Source organism: Pimephales promelas, chromosome 22 (assembly GCF_988280905.1).
Source record: "Pimephales promelas chromosome 22, fPimPro1.hap1.1, whole genome shotgun sequence".
Lineage (NCBI taxonomy): Eukaryota > Metazoa > Chordata > Actinopteri > Cypriniformes > Leuciscidae > Pimephales > Pimephales promelas.
This window is the reverse complement of record NC_142790.1, coordinates 24861647-24887995: the sequence shown is the minus strand read 5'-3', so window position 1 is coordinate 24887995 and position 26349 is coordinate 24861647. Positions and strand designations below refer to the sequence as shown.

The following is a 26349-nucleotide window of genomic DNA, read 5'->3' as shown; positions in this document are numbered from 1 at the left end:
TCAAACAAAACTGAACTACCAAGTTCGAGAGAACTAAACAAGTATTTACAATACAGATAGTTGGTGTGACTTGGCTTAATTGAAATCCACCAACCAGAGCTTGGCTGCCATGGACGTGTGAGAGAGACAGAGAAGAAGTGATCTGTTTCCTCATGTGTAGCAGATCTTAGATGTCTCAGTTTCACAGCTGGTTCTGAGGTTCTCCCACTAACAGCCAAAGTCCCGAATCCTGACAAAACAGAGCTCAAGCGCAAATTATAACTGTCAGAGCTGTTAAACAAGACTCCACAGCCAACACGTGTGTATGTCATCAAAACTGTGAACGTTTTTTGGACCAAAACACAACTCTGTGAAAACAAAACCATTTCACACGCCTAGCAGGAGATTCTGTTAAATGGAAAAACTAAAATCATTGTTTGAAAAAACAACAACACATTTTCAAACTTGATATTGCATCTCATAAACATTTCGGGCACAGTGAGGAGGTTTGTCAGTGGCACCCTGTAGGGATCAATCATTCTTCCAAATTTCTGCTATAAAAACATGAAGACAAGCGTGCAGCTTTCTGCTTTGCATTTGTTTGGGCCAAACACTCACCAACAAATCTCAAAGTAAAATATAATTGCTTAAAGGTTGCTTTTTCATATCTCAGAAAGACTTAATGGACTTGCCCAGTACAAAAATACAATAAATAAACCTTTGTCGGGTAACCAAAAAAAAAAAAAAAACATTTATCATGTAGATTCTCCTAAATTACCAGTTTGGTTCAGGTCCAGTGTTATTTTAGTATTATTTATATAAAAGTATAGTATTTATTAATATTTAAAATTCATTTTTATTCAATTTAATTTTAGCTTAAGTAATTTTGTTATGTACTTTAGTCATATTTATTACACCATTACACATACCGAGCCAAAAAAGGGACAACTTTCCCTCAGATGATTCCTTATATAAATAAAAACAGAAACAAATTAGTCAAAATTTTAGCTATAAAAACAACATAAATTGCTAAGCACAAATAATTTGATCTTGAATCTGAGTACATAAAAAAGATCTGAGATCATATTTGACCTTTAACAGACTTTGGTATCTTGTGCTCAAATATGATGACAGTGGGATAAATATGAGAAGCAAAAATCAGGCCAGTCTACTAAGTAGGAGCATAGAAACAGACAATACCTGGTTTATATTAAAGCTAGCTAAGTCAACGAGTTCATTTACTCAGCTTTGGGACAAATAAATCCTTTAGGTGTTAGTTTTTCTCTCAAGTCTGACAACAAGGGAGTCTGGTCCAAAGCACCGAGCCTTGACTGACCAGCCCAGAACTGGACTTTCCCTTCTTCCCAATCCCATTCGACCTCTCCGATGATGATGATGAAGTTTCCACTGCAGCTGTTGTTATATTCAGAGTTTCTTTAGAAAGAAACCTCACTCCTCCAGTAAAGAGATTTACCAGTGCACTTATCCCCTGACTCCATCACTCAGAACCGTCAGCGATACCATTTGTGAAAAGCACCTGATGCTGCTGGTCATAATTCCAGAAAAAATACAGTCTGGTTAATTTCTCTCTGGTGCTCCTTTCCCACTGTGAAGAAAAGTAATACAATCCTGGGTTTTCTAGTTTCTAAAAGCGCCAACATATTAAATATCTGATCATGAATGTCTTGTGAAAGACCAAACTGATCCACAGCAAAGTGAGAAGAAAGTATTTTCTGGCACAGGTAGAGAAACTATTCAGACTGGGATAGACATTTTGACCTGGTAGAAGCAGGTTAGACCAGTTGGGACAAGCAACAAACCATTTAATACCTTAAACTCATTTGACATGGGTTTTCCAATAAACTACACCAGACACTATTGAGCTGAATTAATTAAAAGCCACATAATATCCGTTTTTTTTTTTTTTTTTTAAATATATTTGAATGTCCATTGAGTTCAATTGAAGACCTTGAACTGGACATTTAATATAGACTGCAAATCAGAAAATAATCCTAATTTAAATACAAATTATCAAAAAAGAAGTGAATTCAAATATCACCCCCAACCACCAAGAAGATACAAAAAAGGTTCAAAGTTTAGCAGGCTTCTTTCTCTCCTTTCATTTGGCCGTTTCCATAAGATCTTAAACAGCATATACATCAGTGGTTTAGACCTGTAGGCTGATAGGGAACACAGCCAATCGTTCGCTCCACACACATAAGCCCAAGAGCTTTCCAAATGGTCCAAACTCTAAGAAAACACCATAAAACTAAACACTTCACGTGATTTACACATCTGAACTGCACTAGATGATAATTACGCCTGTTGGCGTAATATATAGATGGTAACAGATGTGAAATTGTGTTTTTAATATAATAGTAGAATATAGATAAATGTTATCCACATATGTCTCTATTTTTACAGGTAACACTGAAATCTCTTCTGGGTCAAAGTGTTTCTCTCTATCCAACACATATCCCCAGGAAACACAGAGGAGGATTGTGGGAAAGGGTGAAGTGTTGAGAAGGGGTCAGAGCCCTGAGACACAGAGCAAAATAAATACATGAACTATAAAAAAAAAAAAAAAATACAGTCAGAAAGTGCACACAAAGCAGGTTGTGCTGGCTGGCTTCCTTCATTAAATAAGCTGAACGTCTTCCGCTGGTTCCTGGAGCAACCCTCCCCCCGTCGCTGCCCTGCTCTGACTGTTGCAATGGACTCCTGGACGTGGAGCTACATGGGCAAAGCCAGCATGGGGGGAAGCCAAGCACTTCCTGCCTCCAGAGCTGGCAGAGAGACAAGCTCTCACGGGAACAGCGTGTGAGAGCAGGAAGTATGTGTATGAGTGTATGTGTGTGTGTGTGTGTGTGTGTAAGTTGCCAGCACAGTTGGTCCAGCTCCCCATGAGACCCGGATGAGGAAAACTGGCTTTATGACAAGAGCAGTTGTAAAGACATACTAGACTGTGTACATAGAAGTTAGTGTATGCACACACACCAGGTCATCGGATGACCTTCAAACCTTCAAATCAAGATCAAGATCATTACATTGTCCACATTAAAGTCAAAACAAAGCGCATTTTACTTCTGTAATCTGCATATTTCTGAGGATATTCAACATTGAAGAATATTTGAAGAGTTCAGATGCAAAAGCCTCTAAATGCCATTTGAAATGTTCTTCTTAAATGATTATTTTTATCAAACTTGTATATTTAAGTTGAGTAATTTCACTTAAATAACAATTAATAGGTAATTATCATTGCCATTTAAGTGAAATCACTGAACTTAAATATACAAGCTTGATAAAAATGATCATTCTAGAAGAAAATTTCAAATGGCACTTAGAGGCTTTTGCATCTGAACTCTTCATTTATAATAAAGAAAACTAATCATTTATATTCACACCCTGGAATGATGCAATTTGAAATCTGACATCTTTTCTCACGGGTGGCGCTCAGTTTCACATCCACTAGTTTTTGGGTTTTTTTCCCCGAGCCAATCGGCTGAGCCACAAATGTCAAGTGACTAATCACTGTAAAACCACTAGAAAATTACATCACAGCAATGCTTGATTGCCTCATGGCACTACAATAAGTACAGTCTCAAACCCTTCACTACACTCTAAAAAATGCTGGGTTGTTTTAACCCAATTTTGGGTAAAATATGGACAAACTTACCAAATGTAATTTAAAAATGTAACCCAATGGCTGGGTTTGTCTATATTTTACCCAAAATTGGGTTATAACAACCCAGCGTATTTTAGAGCGTAATGACTATCCCAAGCTTGTATGTATATTAATGATTATTATTATTAATAATAATAAAACATTTATCAAATATAAATAAAGTTAAAGCTGCCACTGGCAAAACACGTACTACAATAAAATATTTGCGAGTATGTTTATATGAGCTTTGATGCAGCAAAGACAAATGGCTTTTTGGGACAAAAGGTGTACGGGTAGTTCCGATAACTAGCAGCTTGGACTTAGCCTGGATGCCAGCCCGAACTCCGCCCACAACATTTTTTGGTCGGGAAGTTCGGTCTGGACTCGATCCATTGAGGAGTAATCATGATCAGGCAAAAAATGATCGGGCCAATCAAATTGCCAGGGCGGGCTTTATACGATGATGGACAGGTGATCTGCAAGGACGTAATCATCACGTTATCAAAGAGCGCTTAACTGGTTTCCCTCAGAGATGACTGCAGCTGGAAAATTGAGATGTATAGAGTCTGTTGTAAAATAAATCGACAGCACATTAATCTTAATAGACAAACAGAAAACTGCAATCAAGGGATTTGCCGATTTTGCCGTCCTTCATGATTTGGTAAAAGTGTAACTTATCAGCTGGCTCTGACGGTCGCTAAGAAGATGGGACGTAACGAAAAGCCTGTGGTCGTTGTGGTTTCTCCTTTGGTCGCACTCATGGAGGAGTAAGTAAAAGAAGCAACACTTGTTATTTAACTTCTAAAATAAGTAAAGTTAGGCTACGTTCTGTAATTGACAACTGTATGCAAAGTAGTTCACTTACTGCGTAGCTCTGATTGGTTGTATGTTTACAGACTATCCAATTGAGTGCAGAGGTTTTTTTTCCTGGCACGCCTCATAATCAAAGCCCAACGTAGCAGTTTCAGACTCATATTCCAACAAGAATATGAGTATGACGAAGTCAGGCTAGCATGAACTAACAATAAAACAGCAAATTCTATGAGAAAAACATAGGCTGGATCTTTGATTTATCTATCTGGAATGGATTGGAATATGGCTATAAAATGGGAGTGTTGAAATGTAAGAGCATATCACTCAAAATCAAAACAATTATTGCATTTATTATTGCATTTGAAAAGCTTGAAAGACAAGCTTTTTTCATTAAAAAAATAATAATAACATGCACTAAAGAATCGTGCACAATAAGAAAAGCAATGTCAGATTTCTTGTTGACTTTAAACCAAATGGTTTATTTTGTTTACCTTTAAAGCAAACTCATTCGTCATTTGATAGTGCTTCCTGTGGCACCGTCGAGTGTCTATCGCTGTGGGCTTGCGATTCTTTTCCCCTTTCTAATCTCATTTCCACATGGCTGAGGTTCGTTCACAATATAGTCCGCTGAATGTCACAAGGCGGAACATCACAGGGATGAGACGATTCAGTCTCCCAAATCGAATAGAATCGTGACCTATTTCTCTTATCCAGCTCACATCTTTCAAACATATTCCCCCGGTGGCAATTGGCATACACGACCCAGATATCCAGACACTGAGCTGGAAGGGGGGAAAAAAACGTGATGACATGAAAAAGCATTAAGAACCGTCTACAAGGGCATCGCAAAACCCCGTAGGTAATGTCACTACAAATGCAAAACCGGCATCACGGGAAGTTTTGCTTCCAACTGCCCATGCGTGAACCTCTCTCTGTATGTGATGCATGCTACTCAGTTGTAATATGGCACATTAAAGCACAAATGCTCCCTTGTTATAACTAAGCATGCAAAGCACATCAAAGTAGTGAAGCAATCCAGAAGAAATGCTTTGCCATCTGCCTCCATTAACTCCGCCTAAGGCACAGTCCATCTATCACACACTGAGTGCTCAGAATTCACGCTGATTATGTTTTACCATGGTGCACTGGTACAAGCTTCTCCTATGGGATGGTGGCGCTTGCTAATGCTTAGTGGTTTTAAAAACTCTCATGTATTAAATTTGGTGCATTCAATTAATCAAAAGTGACAGGCGTTTATAATGTTACAAAGATTTCTAATTGAAATGTTGTTCTTTTGAACTTTGTTCATCAAAGTATGCTGAGAGAAACTGATTTCCACAACAATATTAAGCAGTACAACTGATTTCAACATTGCTAAGAGATGTTTCTTGAGCACTAATTAAGTACATAAGAATGATTTCTGAAGGATCATGTGAGAATTTACTTTGAAATTAATTTTTGATATGTTACCTTAAGGTCGTCTTTGTTTCCAAAGTATTTTCAATTTTGATATTTTTAGGTCAAACCGTTCTTGTCTGTGAGTCATATAATGGAGGTCTATGGGGATCTCCTACATATTTAGATATACAGGAAATCACAATGGAAGACAATTTCGATATATCTAAATATGTTTAGATCTTCACAGTGAAAGGTAAAACTTCCATAATCTCAGTGTAAACAATGAGTGACATACACACGCATCTCTTTTTTTATTATTATTATTAATGGAATGTTAATAAACAGAACAAGTCAAGACATACAAGCAGTAAACAATCTATCAAAACAAGGAGACATTATGATACCAAATACATTAAGAGAGGAGATATGAAAAGAAACAACATTATTTTACATTAGTCCTAAAGAAAAAAAAGAGAGAAGGAAAGAGAGATGAGGGCATACAAGAAAAAAAATAAAACATTAAGGAAGAATGCTCTTTGAGGTGGTGACCATAGACCTCCATTATATGACTGACAGACAAGAAAAGTTTGACCTAAAAATATCAAAATTGAAACTACTGTGGAAACAAAGACACCTACATATTATTGGATGACCTTGAGGTAAGCTAAAACATATCAAAAATTAATTTCAAAGTGAATTATCCCTTTAAGACTAAAGTAATGATGCTGAAAATTCAGCTTTGCATCACAGAAATAAATTAAAAATTTAAAATACAATACCATCAACAATTTTGTGATCAACAAGAGTTTTTGTATTTTCTGGAATAAGTCTCTTAAGCGCACCAAAGCTGCAATTATTTGATCAAAAATACAGTAAAATGGCAAAAACAGTTAATATAACAATATTATCTTTTACTGTATTTTGATCAAATAAATGCAGCTATGGTGAGCATGAGGAAATTCTTTCAAAAACAGTAAAAGAAATTACCAACCCTAGAATTCTGAACCGTAATGGACATTAAAAGTGTAATCTGTGCCATTCAGTATATGGGGAGCAAATTATCATAGAATCCTAGAGTTGGCCTCTCTCAACAGAACATATAAAAATCTAGTTCATATTAATTTTTCACACCAACCATGCTCTGATCCTCCACTGAAAGATCTCCATATTCTCTTTCCAGTGTCTCTGGTGTCTATCTGTCCTACAAAGCTCAAAAATAACCATAAAAAACAAATCCATTATCCCTGGGAAGTTCAGCAAATAAATGAGGGGAAATATATCACAAGGAACGATATCCAAACACCTACAAGAAACATATAAGAAGAGGAAAAGCTATTTGGATATTCCAATCCCACAATCCTGCACTGCTCAACAAAAGAAAGCTACATTGTTCTCTCTCCCTCTCTATTCTCACAAATGAACAGTGTAAGCAGGAAAGTGAAACAGGGCCTATTGATATGAATTAAGATAACGCTATAAGATAATGGCAGAGAGGGCAGGAGATTAGTCCCATCCTCTATTATGCTCTTAATGAAGTGTTACCAGATGTCATTCAACAGTGAAATCTCCAAAATGCCGTCTTCATTTTTTCATGAAAGCTACGATTTTAATTTGCCAAAGATTTAATACGGCTAAAACTAATTAAAACTGTCGCTTCAAATATTATCCAAAGAAATTGTGGGATACATGTGGCCCTGAGCAATGATTGTTTGACACGCTGAAAAGGTGATACACTGCCCTCTGTTGGTAGATGGAAGCCCTGGATGCTGGACAGTGCGATGTCAGTTTTATCACTTATGTTAGAAAATACAAACAGTGTCGGTCTAATAATAATAAACTGGTTGAGAGTGAATGAATGTAGTCAATAGACACATTCAACAATTCTCATTAGCACAATACATATGGGTGTTTCTAATTCTCATCTGTGTTTCTTCTAATTACTGTATAATGCAGTAATGAGAGTCGTTCTGTTTGGACACAATACAGCTGGGAATAGATTTTGTTTTGCATTTGGAAAATTTGCAGTAAAATAATGAGAACTGCAGGAGAATTATTTATTTAACTGCACTTTTTTATTTCTGTGGTTAAAGGGATAGATAGTTCACCCAAAAATGAAAATTAGCCCATGATTTACTCACCCTCAAGTCATCCTAGGTGTATATGACATTCTTCTTTCAGACAATACAATCCGGGTTATATTAAAAAATGTCCTGGCTCTTCCAAGCTCTGTTTTGAAGTCCATAAAAGTGCATCTATCCGTCATAAAAGTGCTCCACAGGGCTCAGGGGGGTTAATAAAGGCCTTAATATTTTTTTAATATAACTCCGATTGTATTCGTCTGAAAGAAGGATGTCATATACACCTTGAGGGTGAGTAAACCGTGGGCTAATTTTCATTTTTGGGTGAACTATCCCTTTAACTGTGACTTTTTTGACAGACTACACCCCAGCAGCTTCACATCAGGTCTGACAAACCATATAAATGAGTATTTTATATCAGTCATTTGTATCATCAATATGTCCAGAGGGCCTTTAAACAACCCACAAAGAACCATTAGTCATACTCACAATTTCTTCAGGGCTTTGATCACATGGTTCATAAATGAATCCTGAGCCAGTTTTCCATGTGGCTGATGTCTGCTGACCTCCTGGACAGACTCATATACTCTCAGCTTCACTGGAGGTTGGCTGCCAAGAGGAATAGAGAAGATCAGATGATTCTCATAAAGTTTTTACCCATCACTTGCCAGTGTAATAAATGAGGATATTCATGACAAAGTGTAGTTTAACACTGTTGGGCTGCAAGAAATTAAAAAAGAGGTTGTCTTTTACTATAAGTGATTGCATGACAAGACTTCAAACATGCAGATGGAGATATTATGGTAATGCTTCACAAAAGCCTTAAGTATAATGCGTGTTATAATTTATAAAGAATTGTAACCAAAGTTAACATGCATTATAATATTTGCAGATTCCTGATTACATCTAAAATTGGTTGTTTGGCATGTTTTATTGCATTATACTTTCTAAATACATGTTCTATTTAGTCACACTTTAGTTCAGGGTCCAATTCTCACTATACAACGACTTTCGCCTCTAACTCCTAATTACGGTTTATTTATAGTTAGTAAGGTAGATATTGGGTTGGATTAAGGGATGTAGAATATGGCCATGTAGGGCAGGCATTAATATGTACTTTATAAGTACTAATAAACCACCAATATCTTATAAGAAGCATGCTAATTAGCAACTAGTAATAGTGAAAATTGGACCCTAAACTAAAGTGTTTCCAAAGATTATAATGCATTAACTCTGTGGCCACAAATATTCATAAGACCATACAGTGCATTATAAGGTGCATTACAAGGCATAATTAATGCATTAAAAATACTTTTATAAAGAGGAGTGCACACACGTTTTTCTGTCTGGTTCTCATGAGAGTACCTGGAGATTCGATTTGGTGCTCACACTGCACATGTGACACATTAAATATAACTATAAAAAATAAAATAATGAATAATAGTATTACTGAATTTTATTTAGTTTGCTTTATAAACTAAATAAACTGAGAATACGATTATATTTTAAAATAAAAAATGTATTAAATTAAAATACAATTATTTTATAATATACTTTAAAAAAATACGCTAATATTTACATTTGCCTTTTTTAATTTTTTTTTTTTATACGAGTTTGACATTTTCGAAACTAAAATCAGAAAGCTTTTATTTTGGCAGGTTGCCAGGAAGAAAGTACTTTAGTACACACCGGTTTTAGCACTGCAAAGTGAAGTGAGTCAGTGAATGTTTCATGTTTTGCTCTGAAACAGGCAGATATATGCATTCAGTTCAAATGGAAATCTTTTACAGTATTACAGTGTCGATCTAAAACGATGTGCATTAAAACCTGTCAACTATGTTGGTACACAAATGAGCAGTATGCAAATTACCCACATTTTTTTATTTTGGCCACACATTCACACAATTTTTGTGCACCCTTGTTTATAATGCATAAATTCTTCAAGTAAAGTCTAACCAATATGACTTATAAGCTAATATCCATACCCTGATTTGTCTGATTTTATAGTTTTAATGGCTTTATATGTTTCTAAACTGTGGTAAAAGTAATAATAAAGAATGTGTAGGTGTGTCCAAACTTTTGATAAACAGCAGAACTAAAACCTGCAGTATTATACATTATATATTAAGCAGTGCGTTCAGTCAGGATTACCTTAACCACAGTCACAAAGTTGATTTACAAGACAATCACTCGCCATTTTTCACTTTTACCAATCCTTAAATAACCCTTCTTTGTCAACGCTATTCAAGACTCACGATTCCAACTGGGAGCAGATCTATATTCCAGCCAATTAGAGCCATGACTCATATGTCACTACCCGCAAGAACATTCATTTTTGCTGCTCCAGCAGGCTGTTGAGAAGACTGAGAACATTACTCAGAACATCTCTGAGTGGGACTAGAGTGAGATTGAAATGACTGACAGCTCCTCGGTTTCTGCGTCACATCTCTGCAGGGGTGCGGCCCACATGTCTTTTAGAAAACACTTCCTGTTGTGACTTTCACTCTACACGATGTGACTTTCCAAAAGGACACATGGGCAATTTTTAGAATGATGCAAGTTTGACGTAGCGCCTAAAACTGCTCCTGATCACAGTAAAGTTACAGATTAATACATTGCAACAAAGTTTTTCATCCCCAACATGCAAAAAAAAACATTACTCATATAGTTGTAATATGAATAAATTCAGTTGTAATATTACGATTATATATATATATATATATATATATATGAACTGAATGCATATATCTGCCAGTTTCAGAGCAAAACATGAAACATTCACTGACTCACTTCACTTTGCAGTGCTAAAACCGGTGTGTACTAAAGTACTTTCTTCCTGCCAACCTGCCAAAATAAAAACTTATATATATATATCGATCAAAAGTTTTAGATCAGTAAGATTTTTTTTTAAATGAAGTCTCTTCTGCTTACCAAGGCTGCTATATTTGATGAAAAAAAAAATGACAAACTGTAATATTGTGAAATATTATGAAAATTTAAAATGACTTTTCTATTTTAATATATTTTAAAATGTAATTTGAAAGCTGAATTTTCAACATCATTACTGTTGCTGATTACACATAAGTTTTCAGTGTCACATGATCCTTCAGAAATCATTCTAATATGCTGATTTTACACTCAAAAAACATAAATTATTATTTTCAATGTTGAAAACAGTCGTGTACCATCCCCCCCCAAAAAAAAATTCTATGATGAATAGAAAGTTCAAAAGAACAGCATTTATTTAAAATATAATCTTTTCTAACATTAAAATGCGTTTACAATAACTTTTGATCAATTTAAGTCATCCTTAATGAATAAAAGAATTTTCTAATTTTTTTCCCCAAAAAATAAAAAAATAAATTCTTACTGACCCCAAACTTTTGAATGGTAGTGATTAATGTTACATTAGCTTCCCATTTCAGATCAATTCTGTTTTTTTGAACTTTCTATTCATGAAAGAATCCTGAAATATAAATGTAAAAACTGTTTTCAACATGAATAATAATCATAAATGTTTCTTGAGCATCATATTATAATAATTTGTGTAGGGTCATGTGAAATCAGTGAGAAAAGTAAAAGATATTTTAATAGAAAGTGGACAATTGGCGACAATGGCAATGTTCATGAGCGGCTGATTTATGACAGCGACTGGTGTTTCGTAGCGTTCATGCGATCAGAAAGAAGATGCGGCCCTTTTCTGACTACGTTTGGATGTGCGAGTATTAAACTGTTGGTGAGATGGGATGAGATAATGTAGTGATGACGTAGGCTACAGTACAATGACAGTTGCACAGCTGTGTGTGCAACTGTGCATGTTGGGAGTTGGGAACCGGTGAGAAAATGTCCAGTACCCGGTAACTCTACCAGTAATAACAATATTAATTTAGTTCATAGTTAACGGTTCCTGAACGCTGTAACTAAAAGCTGTTTGCCTACGTGTCTGTGGCGGATGTTGGTGAGCCTGGGTCAGGTCATTTTGAGTTTTTATTTAATGGAATTTGTTTACAGTAAAGAATACACAACAACATTATTTTGGTTTAAAAAACTTTATTTAAACTTTCGCTTGGAGTTAAGTGCGCACACTCTTTAACATTTAGTTTATTCTTACCGTTTTTGTTTGTTTGTTTGATACGGGTCCCGTGCGAGCTCAGCTGGTGCATCATCAAAAGGGGTTCGTGCGGAAACATTGGACGTATTTATATGGTTCCGGCCGATGATCGGGCCACAACCATAGGCGAGGGTGTAGGATTAGGGGCGGGGTTGGGATTAGGCAATCAGGTACTGACTTCAACGAGGGGGGTAATAATTTGGCAGGGGGTGGAAATTAGGCACAACACCTCTTTCTTCTCCAGGGGAACTCCAAGGACTATTTTGCTTTCTTTTCTTTTGTTTGTTTATAAGAAGTATATAAAGTGAAGTCATTTGATAGTATTATTTGAGGTGTTTGTTTATGTATATTGGGTGTTCTCATATTCATTTATATTCAGTTACAAACTGAAACAGGAAGTGTTTCTGGACCAGTGTTGTTTACATCTTGCAAAATGGTATATATATATGTTGTGTGTGTCAACATGAATGAATAAAAAATGTATGTTTTTAGAGTTATTATAGAGTTATGGGGGGGGGGGGGGGGGGGGATTCTTCACCTTTATGAGGAATTTTTTAACAAAAAAATTCGAAAAAGTTAACTTCAGGCCCTGTAAGGGACATTACATAGAAATACAGTCCCAAATCAAATAGCTTACTTTCATGTGTTTAAAAAGCATATTTAAATTGATTACATTTGACCTATGTGGATCACTGTTTAATTTATAATCTAATCTAATTCTGAGCTTTACTAAGTTTTCTTTGCTACAGTGTTTACTACTAAGTTTTGCAGCTGAATAAACTACTTCTCCAGGTAAGAGGATTACGGCATTACCTGACACTGATCGTGAACAGCTCACTGAAACTAAACAGACATGAGTTACATTTTATTTTAGACAGAGTTACTAGGAATGGTATGGAAGCTTGTTTCCACTACTGCAAAAAATAAATAAATAAATAAAAATCTTACAATTAAAAAAAAAAACTTTTTTTCTCAAAATTGCGAGTTTATATTACAGGTCCCTTTTTATTTAATATTCAGTGGTTTGATCTCATGATATGTACTGTGATTACCAATTAGTAATTTGTAGTAATTAGTCATTTTTAAAATATTAAAGAAATAGTTACTCACATCTTACTCTTGAATTGTATTCTGGGTAAAGATGACTTAGGGCGCAGAAATATTCCTTGATAAAGTTTCATGAATTGTTTATGGGCCTCTTCAGTAGAACTGATACTGTGAAGAGAAGCGAGACTGTGAATGGTATATTAAAAAACACTAGTTTAATAAATTCACAAGCATCTAATACATTCGGAAATGACAAAAAAATGAATTTACAAGATTAATGACCATTCCCACCTTTCATTTAGCTTGTTTAGCTGTGCCAGCTGTGTGTAGTCGATGTCTGGGAGTCTTTGCTCAGCTGTAATGCAAGTGTGAAAGCTGTAACAACCAATACAAATTTTCAATCCTATTTTGTGAAGATCAGGGCTTGTCACAAGGATTATGTAAAACTGTTAGAATTACACAAATGTGTATACATTTCTAAACATGGTTTAATACGCGGATTTTAAACACCTAGTAAAACACTTTTAAAATTAGGATGCAAGTTATTTTAACACAATTTACTGCAATAATGATTTAAAGGGATAGTTCTCCCAAAAAGTCCTATGTCATCATTTCCTCAACCTCAAGTTGTTTAAGATTCTGGTCTATGCAGAATGGCCTTGTCGTTTACAAAAGGGAGTGATCCCAGGAGCCTATGAACTAACGGTCTATGATATGATATGTACAATACAACTGACTCAACTAACTACATTATTAAGCATGTGATATGAAATGTCTGTACCTGTATGTTGGTATCGCTGCATGACTGTTTGAAGTGTCATTGCAGCAAACGATAACAAGACGTTTCAACATTGAGACATGTTTGGCCTGTTCCTGTGCGTCATGGCAACAGCCTTGTCTACTCATATTACAGACAGGTATTCGTGGTAAAACATCATTAATAAAACGTGCAAGTTAATCATTTGTCTCTTATTGGGATGGTAACAGTTACGCTTCCACACGCAAATAAAAAAGCGACAACTGTTGACACCTCAAATTTAGCAAGTTAATGAGGTAGCCTATAAGTGGACCAACAACTCAGTAAACAAGAAGTTCATATTGAGTAACTTATATTTCGGACACAAATAGTTCAAGTTAGTTTGTCTATATTTGCTGAGCCAACACATCTACTTCCAAAAGAAGCCAAACAGGAACAGAGTCGTTGCGTGTCGAATCTCGAATCAAATGATTTTGAACGAACCGCTTGAATGAATGACTCGTTGAGTCACTCATAAGGACAGTATAGTTTCGAAATGATTCAGTGTTTGTGATCAATTCTGTTGAATATGATTTAATGACTCGCTAATAAAGACGGTAGTTTGTCGCCACCCACTGGCGTAAAGTAACGTGCGAAACAGTCAAATCAAAATCAAACACATTATTATTAACTAAAAATATTAAAAACATTTTTGTTAATTAAAAGAATGCTGATATATATATTAGATGAAACTAAGGGAAAATTTGAAATGTTACTTTGACATTTGAGTCTAAGTAGCAAATAAAGATAAATAAACCCCAAAGTGTAATATTTAAAAGGAACAAAAACAAAATGACTATTTTACAAAATTTCTAATCAATAAATGAAAATTCAAATCAAAACGAAAACTGATATATAAAAATATAAGCTAGTTCAAAATATTAATAAAGACTATATAAATATTACTAAAATAACACATTTGACATTTTAAACTAGAATTTAAAAACGTTTTAATCATATTTGGTTAATGACAACCAACAACAACATATAGGCTGTCCTTAAATAATAGAAGGTGATCAACTATTCTATTCTTTTTAAGCCCGTAGAAACATAAAATGAACATGTCTCTATTCTAAATTAGAAAAGGGGAAAGAATAAAGAGATGGAAGGCCTGTGAGATCAAAGACATCTTTCCTTCTTCTTGTTAGCCTTGTCTGTTCCCTATGAAACCACAACAGTAAATCCCCTCAGCTGAACTAAAAGCTTTAAGGTTTAATTAAGTAAGTGGTCCATCGCTCCATATGAGCCGAACTAATCCAGCAGAACAGCTCACGGGTCCACCAGTGAAATCTGCTCAAAGCTATAGCAATTTACTGATATTCTCTGAACTGTATGGAGACTTAAAAAGGCTGCGAACACTACTGGGAAACATACTGTGAATCAAACTATATGGTTTAAACTGACCAGAAACAAGCACTTTTACTTCCCTTTTGTATGACTTTTTCCATATTTTATAACTTTATAAAATAGTATAATAACTAGTTGATGAAATATTAAAACATGTATCAAATTTGTGTCTGTAGGCATGCATTGTTTGGGACGCGGTCTGCAGATGACAGACACTGAGATGATTTGTGGCCTCGACTCACTTCTGAGGTCTGTTTGCAGATGGGTATTAGTGGTCTAAAAGTGCTAATTGCATCAGGCAGCAACATTAGAAGGACTGGGGCAGTGGTTGCAGAAGGATAAACACAACAGCGATCTCATCGGACGCTGCTGCCATGTTCAGCAAGCTGAAGAAGATCTTCGGGGGTCCAACTGTGGGTCCCACCCCGGCCTCAGCCCCTGCACCGGCTCCTGTCCCAGCTCCTGTCCCGGCTCCTGCCAAAGTAAGTGGGCATTCTAGCTATTAATTAAAATGTTTTTGCTCACAAATAATGATAAATGCTTCTTATGCTGCTTATTTATTACATTTTTAAATGTATTTCGGTATATAGCACATTTACTGAAGCGTTTAATATAAAATCTATACATGTATAATTTTCAAGTAGGCTATTGTATAGATAATCTGTAGTGTATGTCTAAATGTTTAATACATTTTTTTTGTCATATGTACATATATAGATGTGTTGTTTTAAAATCATTTTATTATGAAATATGATTATGTAACAGTTTTACAATATTACAATTACTGTATATTTTTATATACATTGCTTAACTTTATAAACATGTTTGGTGGTGCTTTGCTATTATGTGAAACACCATGTAAAGCACCAACAGTGTTCTAACATCATTTAAAAATGTAAAAGTTATAGCTTAAGGTGCTTGAGTAATTTAAAATAATGGAAGCCATCATATGTCATTTATGAGAATGTTTTCATAACTGCAAAACCGCTCTGGGATAATGATCAATCTCTGCACCCAGCAGGAAGAAAAACCTGCAGACAAGGAAAATCAAGACAAGAAAGATGATGAAGGCCCTGGTAAGTCGTCTGTTATCATTGTAATTATCCTCTAAATTATCTCATTATTCATTGCTTGAGCACCTGCAGAAGATATGTTCCAGATGAGAGGCATTTGAAATAATTCTTACAGTCTGTCACAGGTTGTTTAGCAGTAATGTTTGTAATGGCTTCTAAATACCTCATAGGCCCAGCTCCAGCTCCAGCTCCAGCAGCAGAACCAGCTGCGAAACCGACAGCCCCGGCTCCAGAACCGACGGCCCCGACCGCAGCACCAGCAACGGCCCCCAAACCAGAGGAAAAACCTGCAGACCCAGCCAATGGCCAGCCACCTGCTGAAGGGTAAATTACTAGAAACATTTTATCTGATAAATCCAGTAACAATTTGGTCAAAAGGTTTTTAATATAACGGCAAGAGTAAACAGGGTAGATTTTGTTTTCATTCACTTAGGCTATATAAATCATTGTTTTTGCTATGCAAGTGCCAAGAGACACTCTTGATGTCCTGAGTGCGATTGATAAGCTTTCATTAATAAAGGCTAATTAACCAGGCTCTCTTTGTTTTGAAAAGGACTCACAGTAATTGACAGAACAGCATGAGAGTGAGTTGCCTGTGCACACATTAGAACCAAGAGTGTCCAATAGAGGCAAGATTATGAGACCATGAGCTGAGAGGAGATTAAAAGATTTGCGGTGTGTTTGGTATCTTGAGCTACTTAAGTTTAGAGAACAAAAATAACGTTGACACCAAAATGAGGAAATGCCATAGTGGTTTTATGATGGATATGATCCTCAAATTATATTCACATTCACTGGAACTGAATTTAAATTAGACTGATTTATTTTCAATAATTATAACACGCATAATAAGAGACATGGTTCTTCAACCGCCCACGTTGTAATGCTCCGTTATGACCAGTAGAGGTCGGCATATACAGGCTAAATATGGATCAACAGTTGCAGCTCCTGTAAACATCACGTTGATCATTGTTTAGTTGACCTACATGCTGACATATGCTGCCTTTCAACTCGGGTGATCTCACAGTCCACTTAGTTTGTATGAAGAAACTAAAGTCGTGTTTACACGGATCCAATGGAAGCTTATGGGTCAACGTAAAAATACGTAATTAAAAGCATGTAGACGGCTTCACACCTCAAACAACACATTTTGTAGAATTAATTCATTCACGGCTTACAAAAACGTGAGCATTATAAGTGTTAAAATGAAACTGATAATTGTACTCACTTTTACTAATATTTATTTTAAATCAGTCATTACAATTTCTGTCATCAAACTCATCAACTCATCCTGTTTACGTTACCGAAGAAAATTAACCGGAAGTTCATTCGATTAAGGTTACGTTGGTCATATCGTAAGGTCGCTACACAGCATAGCCTATATAACATTTATTTTTGCTTTGAGGAATTAATATAAAACACTATTAAAATAACACAAGGTTTAAATCTCTACTTCCCAGAAAAAAAATCCTAGAATAAGTTAGCTTTGCCCCATAGACTTCCATTAAGGCCATTAGCATAATTCTGTTTTTCACTGAGGTGAAAGTGTGACAATTTTCAGATGTAAATTTGTAATTTTTATGTAATAGTGGCAGTTACTTATAATTTTAATACATTAATAATTTCACCTTCTTGTCATTCATTATGTGATTGTTAAAGTGAGGTGGCCCCTGCCCCCGAATCCCGGCCCATTGTGATAAGTGAGCTTCTTGATGCTCAACTCATCGAGATTGTTCAGCGGTACCGCCAACGGACTGATCAGTATAAAGAAAAGGTCATTGACCCCTATGCATCCTCCCCAGAGCACAGCCCACCTGTCAGTGAGTACAAATCAATGCCTCTGCAATTAATCACTACTACAGTTGAATGATTCGTAAATGTTACATATTGCCACATTATAGCATGGCATGAGATTCACCAATACTTAAATATAACACACCAGTTATTTTGTGCTTGTTCTAGCACCTGTCCTGAGAAAAGACGACTACCTGAAGAAAGAGGAGGAGAGGAAACGAAAAGAAGAGGAGGACAAGAAAAGAAAAGAGGAGGAGGAGAGGAAAAAGAAAGAGGAGGCGGAAAGGAAGAAGAAAGAGGAGGAGGAGAAGAAAAAAGAAAAAGCTGAGGAAAAGAAAGAAGATAAAAAGGAGGAGAAGAAGGATGACCAGAAGAAAGAGGAGGGAGCCAAAGAGGACAAGTCCATCTGCCCAAAAATCGAATGCACCTTTGTAGATTTCCTTCTGAAGCCCATCGAGGACATAGTGGACAAAAGACTGGGCGGCTCCATCGATCCTTTCACAGGTTACTCCTCACAAACATGGAATAAGAATACAAAATTACGTTTGCCCAAAAGACGAAAGTATTAAAATGTTCCGATTTTTTACATTTTTCGTGTGATTTCCATTAGACCGCAGGTATATCACTTGGCTAAGCGTGGTGACCATTGCCTTTAACTATAACCTGTGGTTCATACCAGTCCGTATGGCCTTCCCATATCATGACCCGGAGGTCATTCCATTGTGGTTCACCTTGGACATCATTGCTGACATCATCTATGTCATCGACATGATTGTTTTCCAGCCTCGACTGCAGTTTTGTAAGGGAGGAGACATTATTGTAAGAAAACATTTATTTTTAACACACTTTATTGATAGTTTCATTTTATGTTTACTGTCATTTCTGGAAAATATCCACACGTTTCCTACGTCCCATGAGGCCTTGCGTCAAAAGTGGGCGTGTCTTAAACAAGCGAGACGTGACACTCATTCATTCATTCGACTATCGATTAATCATTAATATTTATACTAAAATGTATTATTTAATTTGTATCAATTAAAAATGCAATGAAAATACAAAAATACCGTTGATGAGTTCTTTAATACAAGATATAGCAGATTTTAATCAAGACACGGAGGCGCCGGCGCTTGAACTGCAGCTCGTCTCATAAATGAACCGAAATATGCCTCACAGACGTGAGAAATATAGCCTATATATTATATTATATATACTATGAAATGTTTACTGTGTGTCATTCGTGTTCTGAATATGTTGCTTTACAGTAGCCTTCACTTAAAATCTTTAGTCCAAGATTGTTGGATAATAAAAATTTGCCACTGAATTAGTTTAGTCCGGTTATAGGACTAAGTACAACCGTAAACGGCACTTTGTTGTCCCTGAGCTCCGTAACGATCTCTATTTAAGGTTTACGACTTAGTTTAAATTGTAAAACATTATCCGAAAAACACCTAGCCTCTTCGCCAAATACAGTAGCACACAAAATACCATTGGTATGCTACTGTACTTCCGCCGCCTGCCTGGAAGTTGCACCCACTTTATATTTTACAGTAGCGCCCCCTGGAAACAGGTGGATATATTTATGCTTAATTATTTTATATAAAGCAACATTTAATACGTATTATTGCCCCATAGACTTCTATTGTAAGTGCTCTAACATTTTTTATTTTATTTCATAATTTTCTTTCAGTACGACAGAGTTGTGATTAAAATGAAATATAGGGAATCAGCAAGATTTCAGGTATTGCAGATATTTTATTTGACGGTCATCTTTAAAATATAAATTTATCTCCCTGTAAAAAGCCACAAAGTATTTATTTATGATTTCCTGTCATTTCAGAATGATCTAATATCCGTCCTGCCTTCGGACCTGTTATGTTTTCTGTTTGGATACAAGTCCTTCTTCAGGATCAATCGTTTGATGAAGGTAATAATGAACACTGCGGATTTTATAAATGATTGTGTTTTGTGTTATTGGCTATGAGATGCCTAATTATTCATGAACTGATTATATTTCTTTGTTTTGTTTACATTTTCTCCTTAAAGTTTGAATCTTTTTTTGAGTTCAGTGACCGTCTTGAAGGTATAATGACCAAAGCGTACATCTGGAGGTGTGTAACCACGTCTTTACTAGTTAAGAGTTGATCTTGCTCTAGCAGGGATGGGGGAAAAAAATACAATTTACAAAATGACTACATTTCATTAAAAAAAATTGAATGTTTTGCTCCTTTTTAAAGATTTTGAGGAAAATTAGAGCATTGTGTATTATTTCACCATGGCCCAAAAACATTTTTAACAAGTAAATGAAACGCACAACTCTGTTTTAACTTGTTTCCATTATAATTCTTCCTCCTCAAATTCAAATTTTAAATTCTACATCCTGTTTGCTCTCTAAATTGAAATTCAGGAACTGCAGTGAAATGTAAAAGATGTTCTTAATTAAATAAATCATTGTAACCACAATTCTCTTATGCTCTTTTTAAGAGTAATTCGCACTATTGGATACCTGTTGTTTATTCTCCACATCAACGCTTCTATTTACTATGTGGCATCTGACTACCAGGGGATCGGCAAGACCAAATGGGTCTACAGTGGAAATGGCAGCGCGTATGTAATTCCATATACCCTTCTGATTCATTCAGAATATGCAGATTTGTCTATTTTTTAAAGGTAAAGTGTGTGTGGCAGTACAACAAAAAGGCAAAAATAAAGATGATTCAAAGAGGTTTCCCAAACACTCTCTCCCCATCTGTCATTCATTGAACAAAGTACTTAAATCTGTCATACAAAGAACTAAGTATTTAAAGGGATAGTTCACTTTGAAATAATTTTTTGGTATGTTTTAGCTTACCTCAAGGGCATCCAAGATGTAGGTGTCTTTGTTTTCACGGTAGTTTCAATTCTGATATTTTTAGGTCAAACCGTTCGTGTCTATTAGTCATGTAATGGAGGTCTATGGTCACCACCTCAAAGAGCATGCACAAAGAAGTCCAAATTAAATACGATTTAATTACTCGTAAATGTAAGTACACATTGATGGCCTAAGACATGAAACGAGCGGTTTGTGTGAGAAAACGAACAGTATTTATATTGTTGGTTACAAGAAGTGAAAACGATAGAAATACTGTTCATTTTCTCACACAAACCGCTCGTTTTGTGTCTTAGGCCATCAGTGTGTACTTATATTTATGAGTCATTAAATCCCGTTTAATGTGGACTTCTCTGTGCACGCTCTTTGAGGTGGTGACCATAGACCTCCATTATATGACCGACAGATATCAAAATTTAAAATACTGTGGAAACAAAGACACCTACATCTTGGATGCCCTTGAGGTAAGCTAAAACATACCAAAAAATTATTTCAAAGTGAACAATCCCTTTTTAAGGTAAAAAAAAACTTAACACAAAACATGCATTACCTTTAAATGAGTTTGAAATGACAATTTAATGTTATTTTTTCCTTCCTTCCATTTACAGTTCAAGTTTAAGAATTTAATTGCAAAATGTAGTTTGCAGTAATTGCAGGTTTTGGGGGGTTTTCATATTCTCGTAGCTACCTGAGCTGTTTCTTCTATGCGGAGAAATCCCTCCTGATGATCGCAGAACTTCCTTTCCCTGAGACCATGTTCGGTCAGATCTTTCAGATGACCAACTATTTTTTTGGTGCCCTATTTTTGTCCATCATTCTTGGCCAGGTAGACATTTCGTCTCCAAAGCTTTTGTCTGTAAAGCTTATGCCCCTGAAGTGCTCTATTGTTTTTGTTTTTTTCTTCTTCTTACTTTTGAGGCTCTAACAACCCCCGCTTGGCCTTGGCTTTGCTCAGTGTTTGATGTCTGCTGTTTTGACGTTGTTGTAATACGTTTGAATCTCTAATACTGATTCAGATACAAATGCAAGATATTTTTATTCTTTAGCGACTGAAGAAGCCACTAACTTTATCTCTCTTTTTCTCTTTCACAGGTACTTGCGCTGTTATTATTTTGCTGTGCGGACTCTGATCAACATTGGTGGCTTGCCTGAGCCTCACACAGTCTTTGAGATTTCCTTTCAGTTAATAAACTTTTTCGTTGGTGTCTTTGTCTTCTCAAGTTTGATTGGACAGGTATTTGATGTGATGATGTAAACATCATGAGCTCCTCCCCTTAATCCCAGGCAGCCAATCATAATAGTATTCAGCTCTACCTATTCTTCCTTCAGTAACCATGTTGATTTATTGTTATGGTGTTCCTGTTGGCTTAGTAAGCTTAGGTATATAGTGCCACATCTTTACCAGATGTTAGGGATGCACACAATATTGAGATTTATTTGTTTGTTTGTTTGTGTATATATGAGCTCATATTGGATATTGATATTGGAGATATGTTGTGATAGTCTTTTCTTGGCTATTATGACTATATCCGAGTGAAATGGCTTTTCGAACACAAATACATGTAGGGCAGGACTTAATTTTGGACATCAGGAACTGATTGGATTGTTTTCTGTGACAGTGACAGTTTGCCCCGCCCTCACATGAGTAAACGCTTCATCAGAGAAGAGAAGTCGTTAAAAGAGGGAGGGAAGGTTATTTTAATTATAGATTATTATGGGGGCACTTTGATAGCAAGGATAAATAATTTATAATGAATACTGCAATATTCTATTTAAAGTCACCAGAAAATGTTCTATATAGAACCTTAAAAGGTTCTATCAGTGCTACGTATTTGGAACCCCTAAAAGGTTCTATACACTCTTAAAAAAAGGGTTCCTCTGGGTTCTATAGAGAACCCTGGGGTTCCATACTTGGTCAATAGAACCTTTTACCAAAAAAATGGTTCTATATAGAACCATTTTGGAGTTCCATATATGAAGCAGGGGATGGAACCATTTCTATTAAAAAATAAAAATTGACCATTTTTCAAAATACATATTTAAACTAATAAAACATTTTTTTTTATTAATACAAATGAATATCCATTTTTAATGCCGTATATCATATGTTGTGAAGCCTAAATTCATTTGTAGCATTTCAGACGGTTGATTTTAGTTTTTTAGTATTGTATTTTGAATTTAATTTGACAAAATAGTATATAATTTTAATATAGGTCTTTCATCAGTTATCGACCATAACATGAAATTTTATCGGAAACGTTTAGTTAAAATGTTAATATTGGTGCATCCCTATCAGATGTAGGCCTACAGTATAGACGTTAAAGGGATAGTTCACCCCAAAAGGAAAATTCCTCAACCTTAAGTTGTTCCAAACCTGTATGAATTTCTTTCTGCTGCTGAACACAAAATAATACATTTTAATGAATATGGGTGACCAAACAGTTGATGAGCCCCATTGACATCCATAGTATTTTTGGTCCAATGGGGTCCATCAACTGCTTGCTTACCCATATTCTTCAAAATAAATTCATACAGGTTTGGAAAAAGTTGAGGTTGAGTCATTATTGGGTGAACTATCCCTTCAATCTTTGGCGTTACAGATGAGAGATGTCATTGGAGCAGCAACTGCCGGCCAGACCTACTTCCGTGCATCTATGGACTCTTGTGTGGCGTACATGGTGTCAAACCGCATCCCCAGGCTGGTTCAAACCAGAGTACGCACCTGGTACAACTACACCTGGGATTCCCAGGGCATGCTGGGTAAAATCTTAGCTTAAATTTAAAATGATCTGAAATGAGTAGCAATGACAGCGGGGTCCTTCTGATTTAAGGATCTTTTTTTCCCCTCAGATGAGTCTGAGCTACTAGAACAGATGCCTCTGGTGATGAGAACAGCCATCGCTGTGGATATCAACCTCGTCACTTTCCAAAAGATCGACCTTTTCAAGGTGGGCTTGATTTAGAGAAGGAAAGGGACAGTGATCTGCTCCACATGGTCAGTTGGTTGATGTTTCTGCAGTTTTTTTGAAACAGGGTTGTGACAACCAGATGCTGGTGGACATGTTATTGAGGCTGAAGTCCATTGTGTACTTGCCTGGAGACTTTGTGTGCAAGAAGGTGAGCTTTATTGCCCTTTATTTATGCATATACACCAAAAACATCAAGTCCTCACACACCTGGTTCTCCACAGGGTGACATCGGAAAGGAAATGTACATTATTAAGGCCGGAGCGGTGCAGGTCATCGGTGGGCCGGACAATACGATTGTGTTCGTGACTCTAAAGGCAGGCTGTGTGTTCGGGGAGATCAGGTGAGGTATTCAAATGAGAATCTGCTTTTACAGCTACACGTCATGAATGTGACATATCATGTGTTTTTATAATCATCCCCAGTCTGCTACAATCTTCAGCCAATGGTGGAAACAGAAGAACTGCTAATGTAGCGGCTCATGGATTCGCTAATCTCTTTGTACTGGACAAGAAAGATCTCAATGACATCTTGATTCACTACCCCGAGTCTCAGAAAGTGCTGGCCAGGAAAGGACGGTGAGTTATGTCACATTATTCTGTTAAGCAGAAGTTCATGTAGATGAGCAGTAAAACATTTTTTTTTGTCATTTGTCTAAATATCCTTAAAACAAGATAGATAATCGTTTAAAATATTCTTTTTAAAACAAGGTTCGGTAAATATGGTTTCTTTCAACCCCTGCAGCTTTCTGTTGGTCAGAACTTGAACAACTTTTTCACCTTGACACAAAACTTAAGACCGCGATGATTTCTGACTGGGTTTTGGCTGTGAAATTTTAAAGACCACCAGTAAATGAGAACACACCTTACTTACTGAAAGGGCAGTTCTTACTGAAAGGGTTTGATTGATTCATTTAAAAGAACACGAATCTCAAGAATCACAATCTCAAATATCTCTCAGCCTGCTTGAAATTTCTCTGTTTGAGTTAAATGTTATTCCGGCTGGAGTAGATGTGTTGGTGTTATAATCTAGGCGAGAGGGGTGTGGTCTCATTGCTAGCCTATCACTCTTAGAAGAAATGGTTCTATTTGGAACCAGAAATGGTTCCATCCCCCGCTTCATATATGGAACTCCAAAATGGTTCCATATAGAACCATTTTTTTTTGGTAAAAGGTTCTATTGGCCAAGTACGGAACCCCAGGGTTCTATATAGAACCCAGAGGAACCCTTTTTAAGAGTGTATACAACCTTTTAGGGGTTCCAAATACGTAGCGCTGATAGAACCTTAAAGGTTCTATATAGAACCTTTTCTTCTAAGAGTGTACATGAACTAAAATGTACTACCAACGTTGAAATCTTAAATACCAGTTAACACTCTTCACAGAAAACTGCTGAAAGCCAAGGGTCCACCTCCTGCTGCTAAAGCCGACGAGGAGAAGAAAAAAGGACTGACTCAGTTTGGACAAAAACCTCCAACTCCAAAAATGTTGCGTGCTTTTACAGGAGGTCCGTTCTCCAAAAAAGGCTTTATGGACAGACTTAAGGTAAGACATTCTCAGATATATAAATATATGTTAAAGTTTGGGGTCGGTAAGATTTTTCGTTAAACTGATCAAAGTAAAATAAATGCTGTTCTTTTGAACGTTCTTTTCATCAAAATTCAGTTTTTTTTACGGAAATATTAAGCTGTTTTCAACACTGATAATAATAATAAATGTTTCTTGGGCAGCAAACCAGTATATTAGAATGATTTGTGAAGGATCATGTGACACTGAAGACTGGAGTAATGATGTTGAAAATACAGCTTTTCATAAATATAAATGACTGAAACTAGAAATAAAAAAAGTTATTTTAAAATGTAATAATATATTAATGTTTTTACTTTTACTGTGTATTTGTAGATTTTTTTTTTCCAAAAGCATCTTACTGACCCCAAACTTTTGAGTGGTAGTGTATACTAAATAAAAATGTTGCAGCTTGGTTACATTTTGGTTTCTTTCTATCTTTCTATCTATTTTTTTTTTAGACTGCAGCTTCATAAGAACGTCAATAATCACACGAAATCCATTAAATATTTATCTTTGAGGATTTTTAGTTCATTTTGAAATCATCTACTGTCATGTATTTTACTAAATAAATATTTTTATATGTCTCTAAAAGTTTTGAAAAGGAGCTCCTTTCCCTGCCAACTGCAGTACTTGTCCAGTTAATAGTGATACATAATAATAATAATAATAAAACATTTTATTTGTAATGCACTTTTTTCAAACCCAAAGAGCTAATATGCTTTATACATGCATTGAGATTGCGACCATCCTTCCACAACAGTATGTTTGTAGACTATTTTGTACTGGAACCTAAATAAAAAATAATTTTTTAAATTCCATAGTACATTGGACCTCATTTCTGAAGCATAT

At 35.8% G+C, this 26349-nt stretch overlaps 2 protein-coding genes across 3 annotated transcripts in view; one reads left to right on the top strand and one right to left on the bottom strand.

The window, feature by feature from the left end:
- Positions 1–13464, bottom strand: part of cnbd1 (cyclic nucleotide binding domain containing 1) — a 35632-nt gene extending 22168 nt beyond the window's left edge. Inside the window, exons 1-3 of the mRNA XM_089125715.1 lie at positions 13382–13464; positions 13154–13258; positions 8422–8541 (exon numbers count right to left, since the gene is read on the bottom strand). Of these exons, the coding sequence (XP_088981841.1) occupies positions 8422–8541; positions 13154–13224 (191 nt within the window). The 5' untranslated portion in view covers positions 13225–13258; positions 13382–13464. The remainder of the gene's footprint in view (positions 1–8421; positions 8542–13153; positions 13259–13381) is intronic.
- Positions 13465–15102: 1638 nt separating this feature from the next.
- Positions 15103–26115, top strand: cngb3.2 (cyclic nucleotide gated channel subunit beta 3, tandem duplicate 2). 2 transcript variants are annotated; one of them, XM_039684968.2, is made up of 18 exons: positions 15103–15715; positions 16255–16309; positions 16477–16630; positions 17966–18126; positions 18269–18604; positions 18711–18919; positions 19788–19838; positions 19938–20024; positions 20144–20208; positions 20582–20704; positions 21651–21792; positions 23567–23726; positions 23817–23914; positions 24000–24083; positions 24157–24275; positions 24358–24510; positions 25317–25476; positions 25959–26115. In XM_039684968.2, the coding sequence occupies exons 1-18, from the start codon at positions 15608–15610 to the stop codon at positions 25971–25973; spliced, it is 2280 nt and encodes a 759-aa protein (XP_039540902.2). In that variant the 5' UTR covers positions 15103–15607; the 3' UTR covers positions 25974–26115. The 2 variants fall into 2 exon arrangements, with proteins under 2 accessions (XP_039540902.2, XP_088981962.1); XM_089125836.1 differs by having other exon boundaries at positions 15104–15715; positions 16252–16309; positions 25959–26114.
- Positions 26116–26349: the final 234 nt, after the last annotated feature.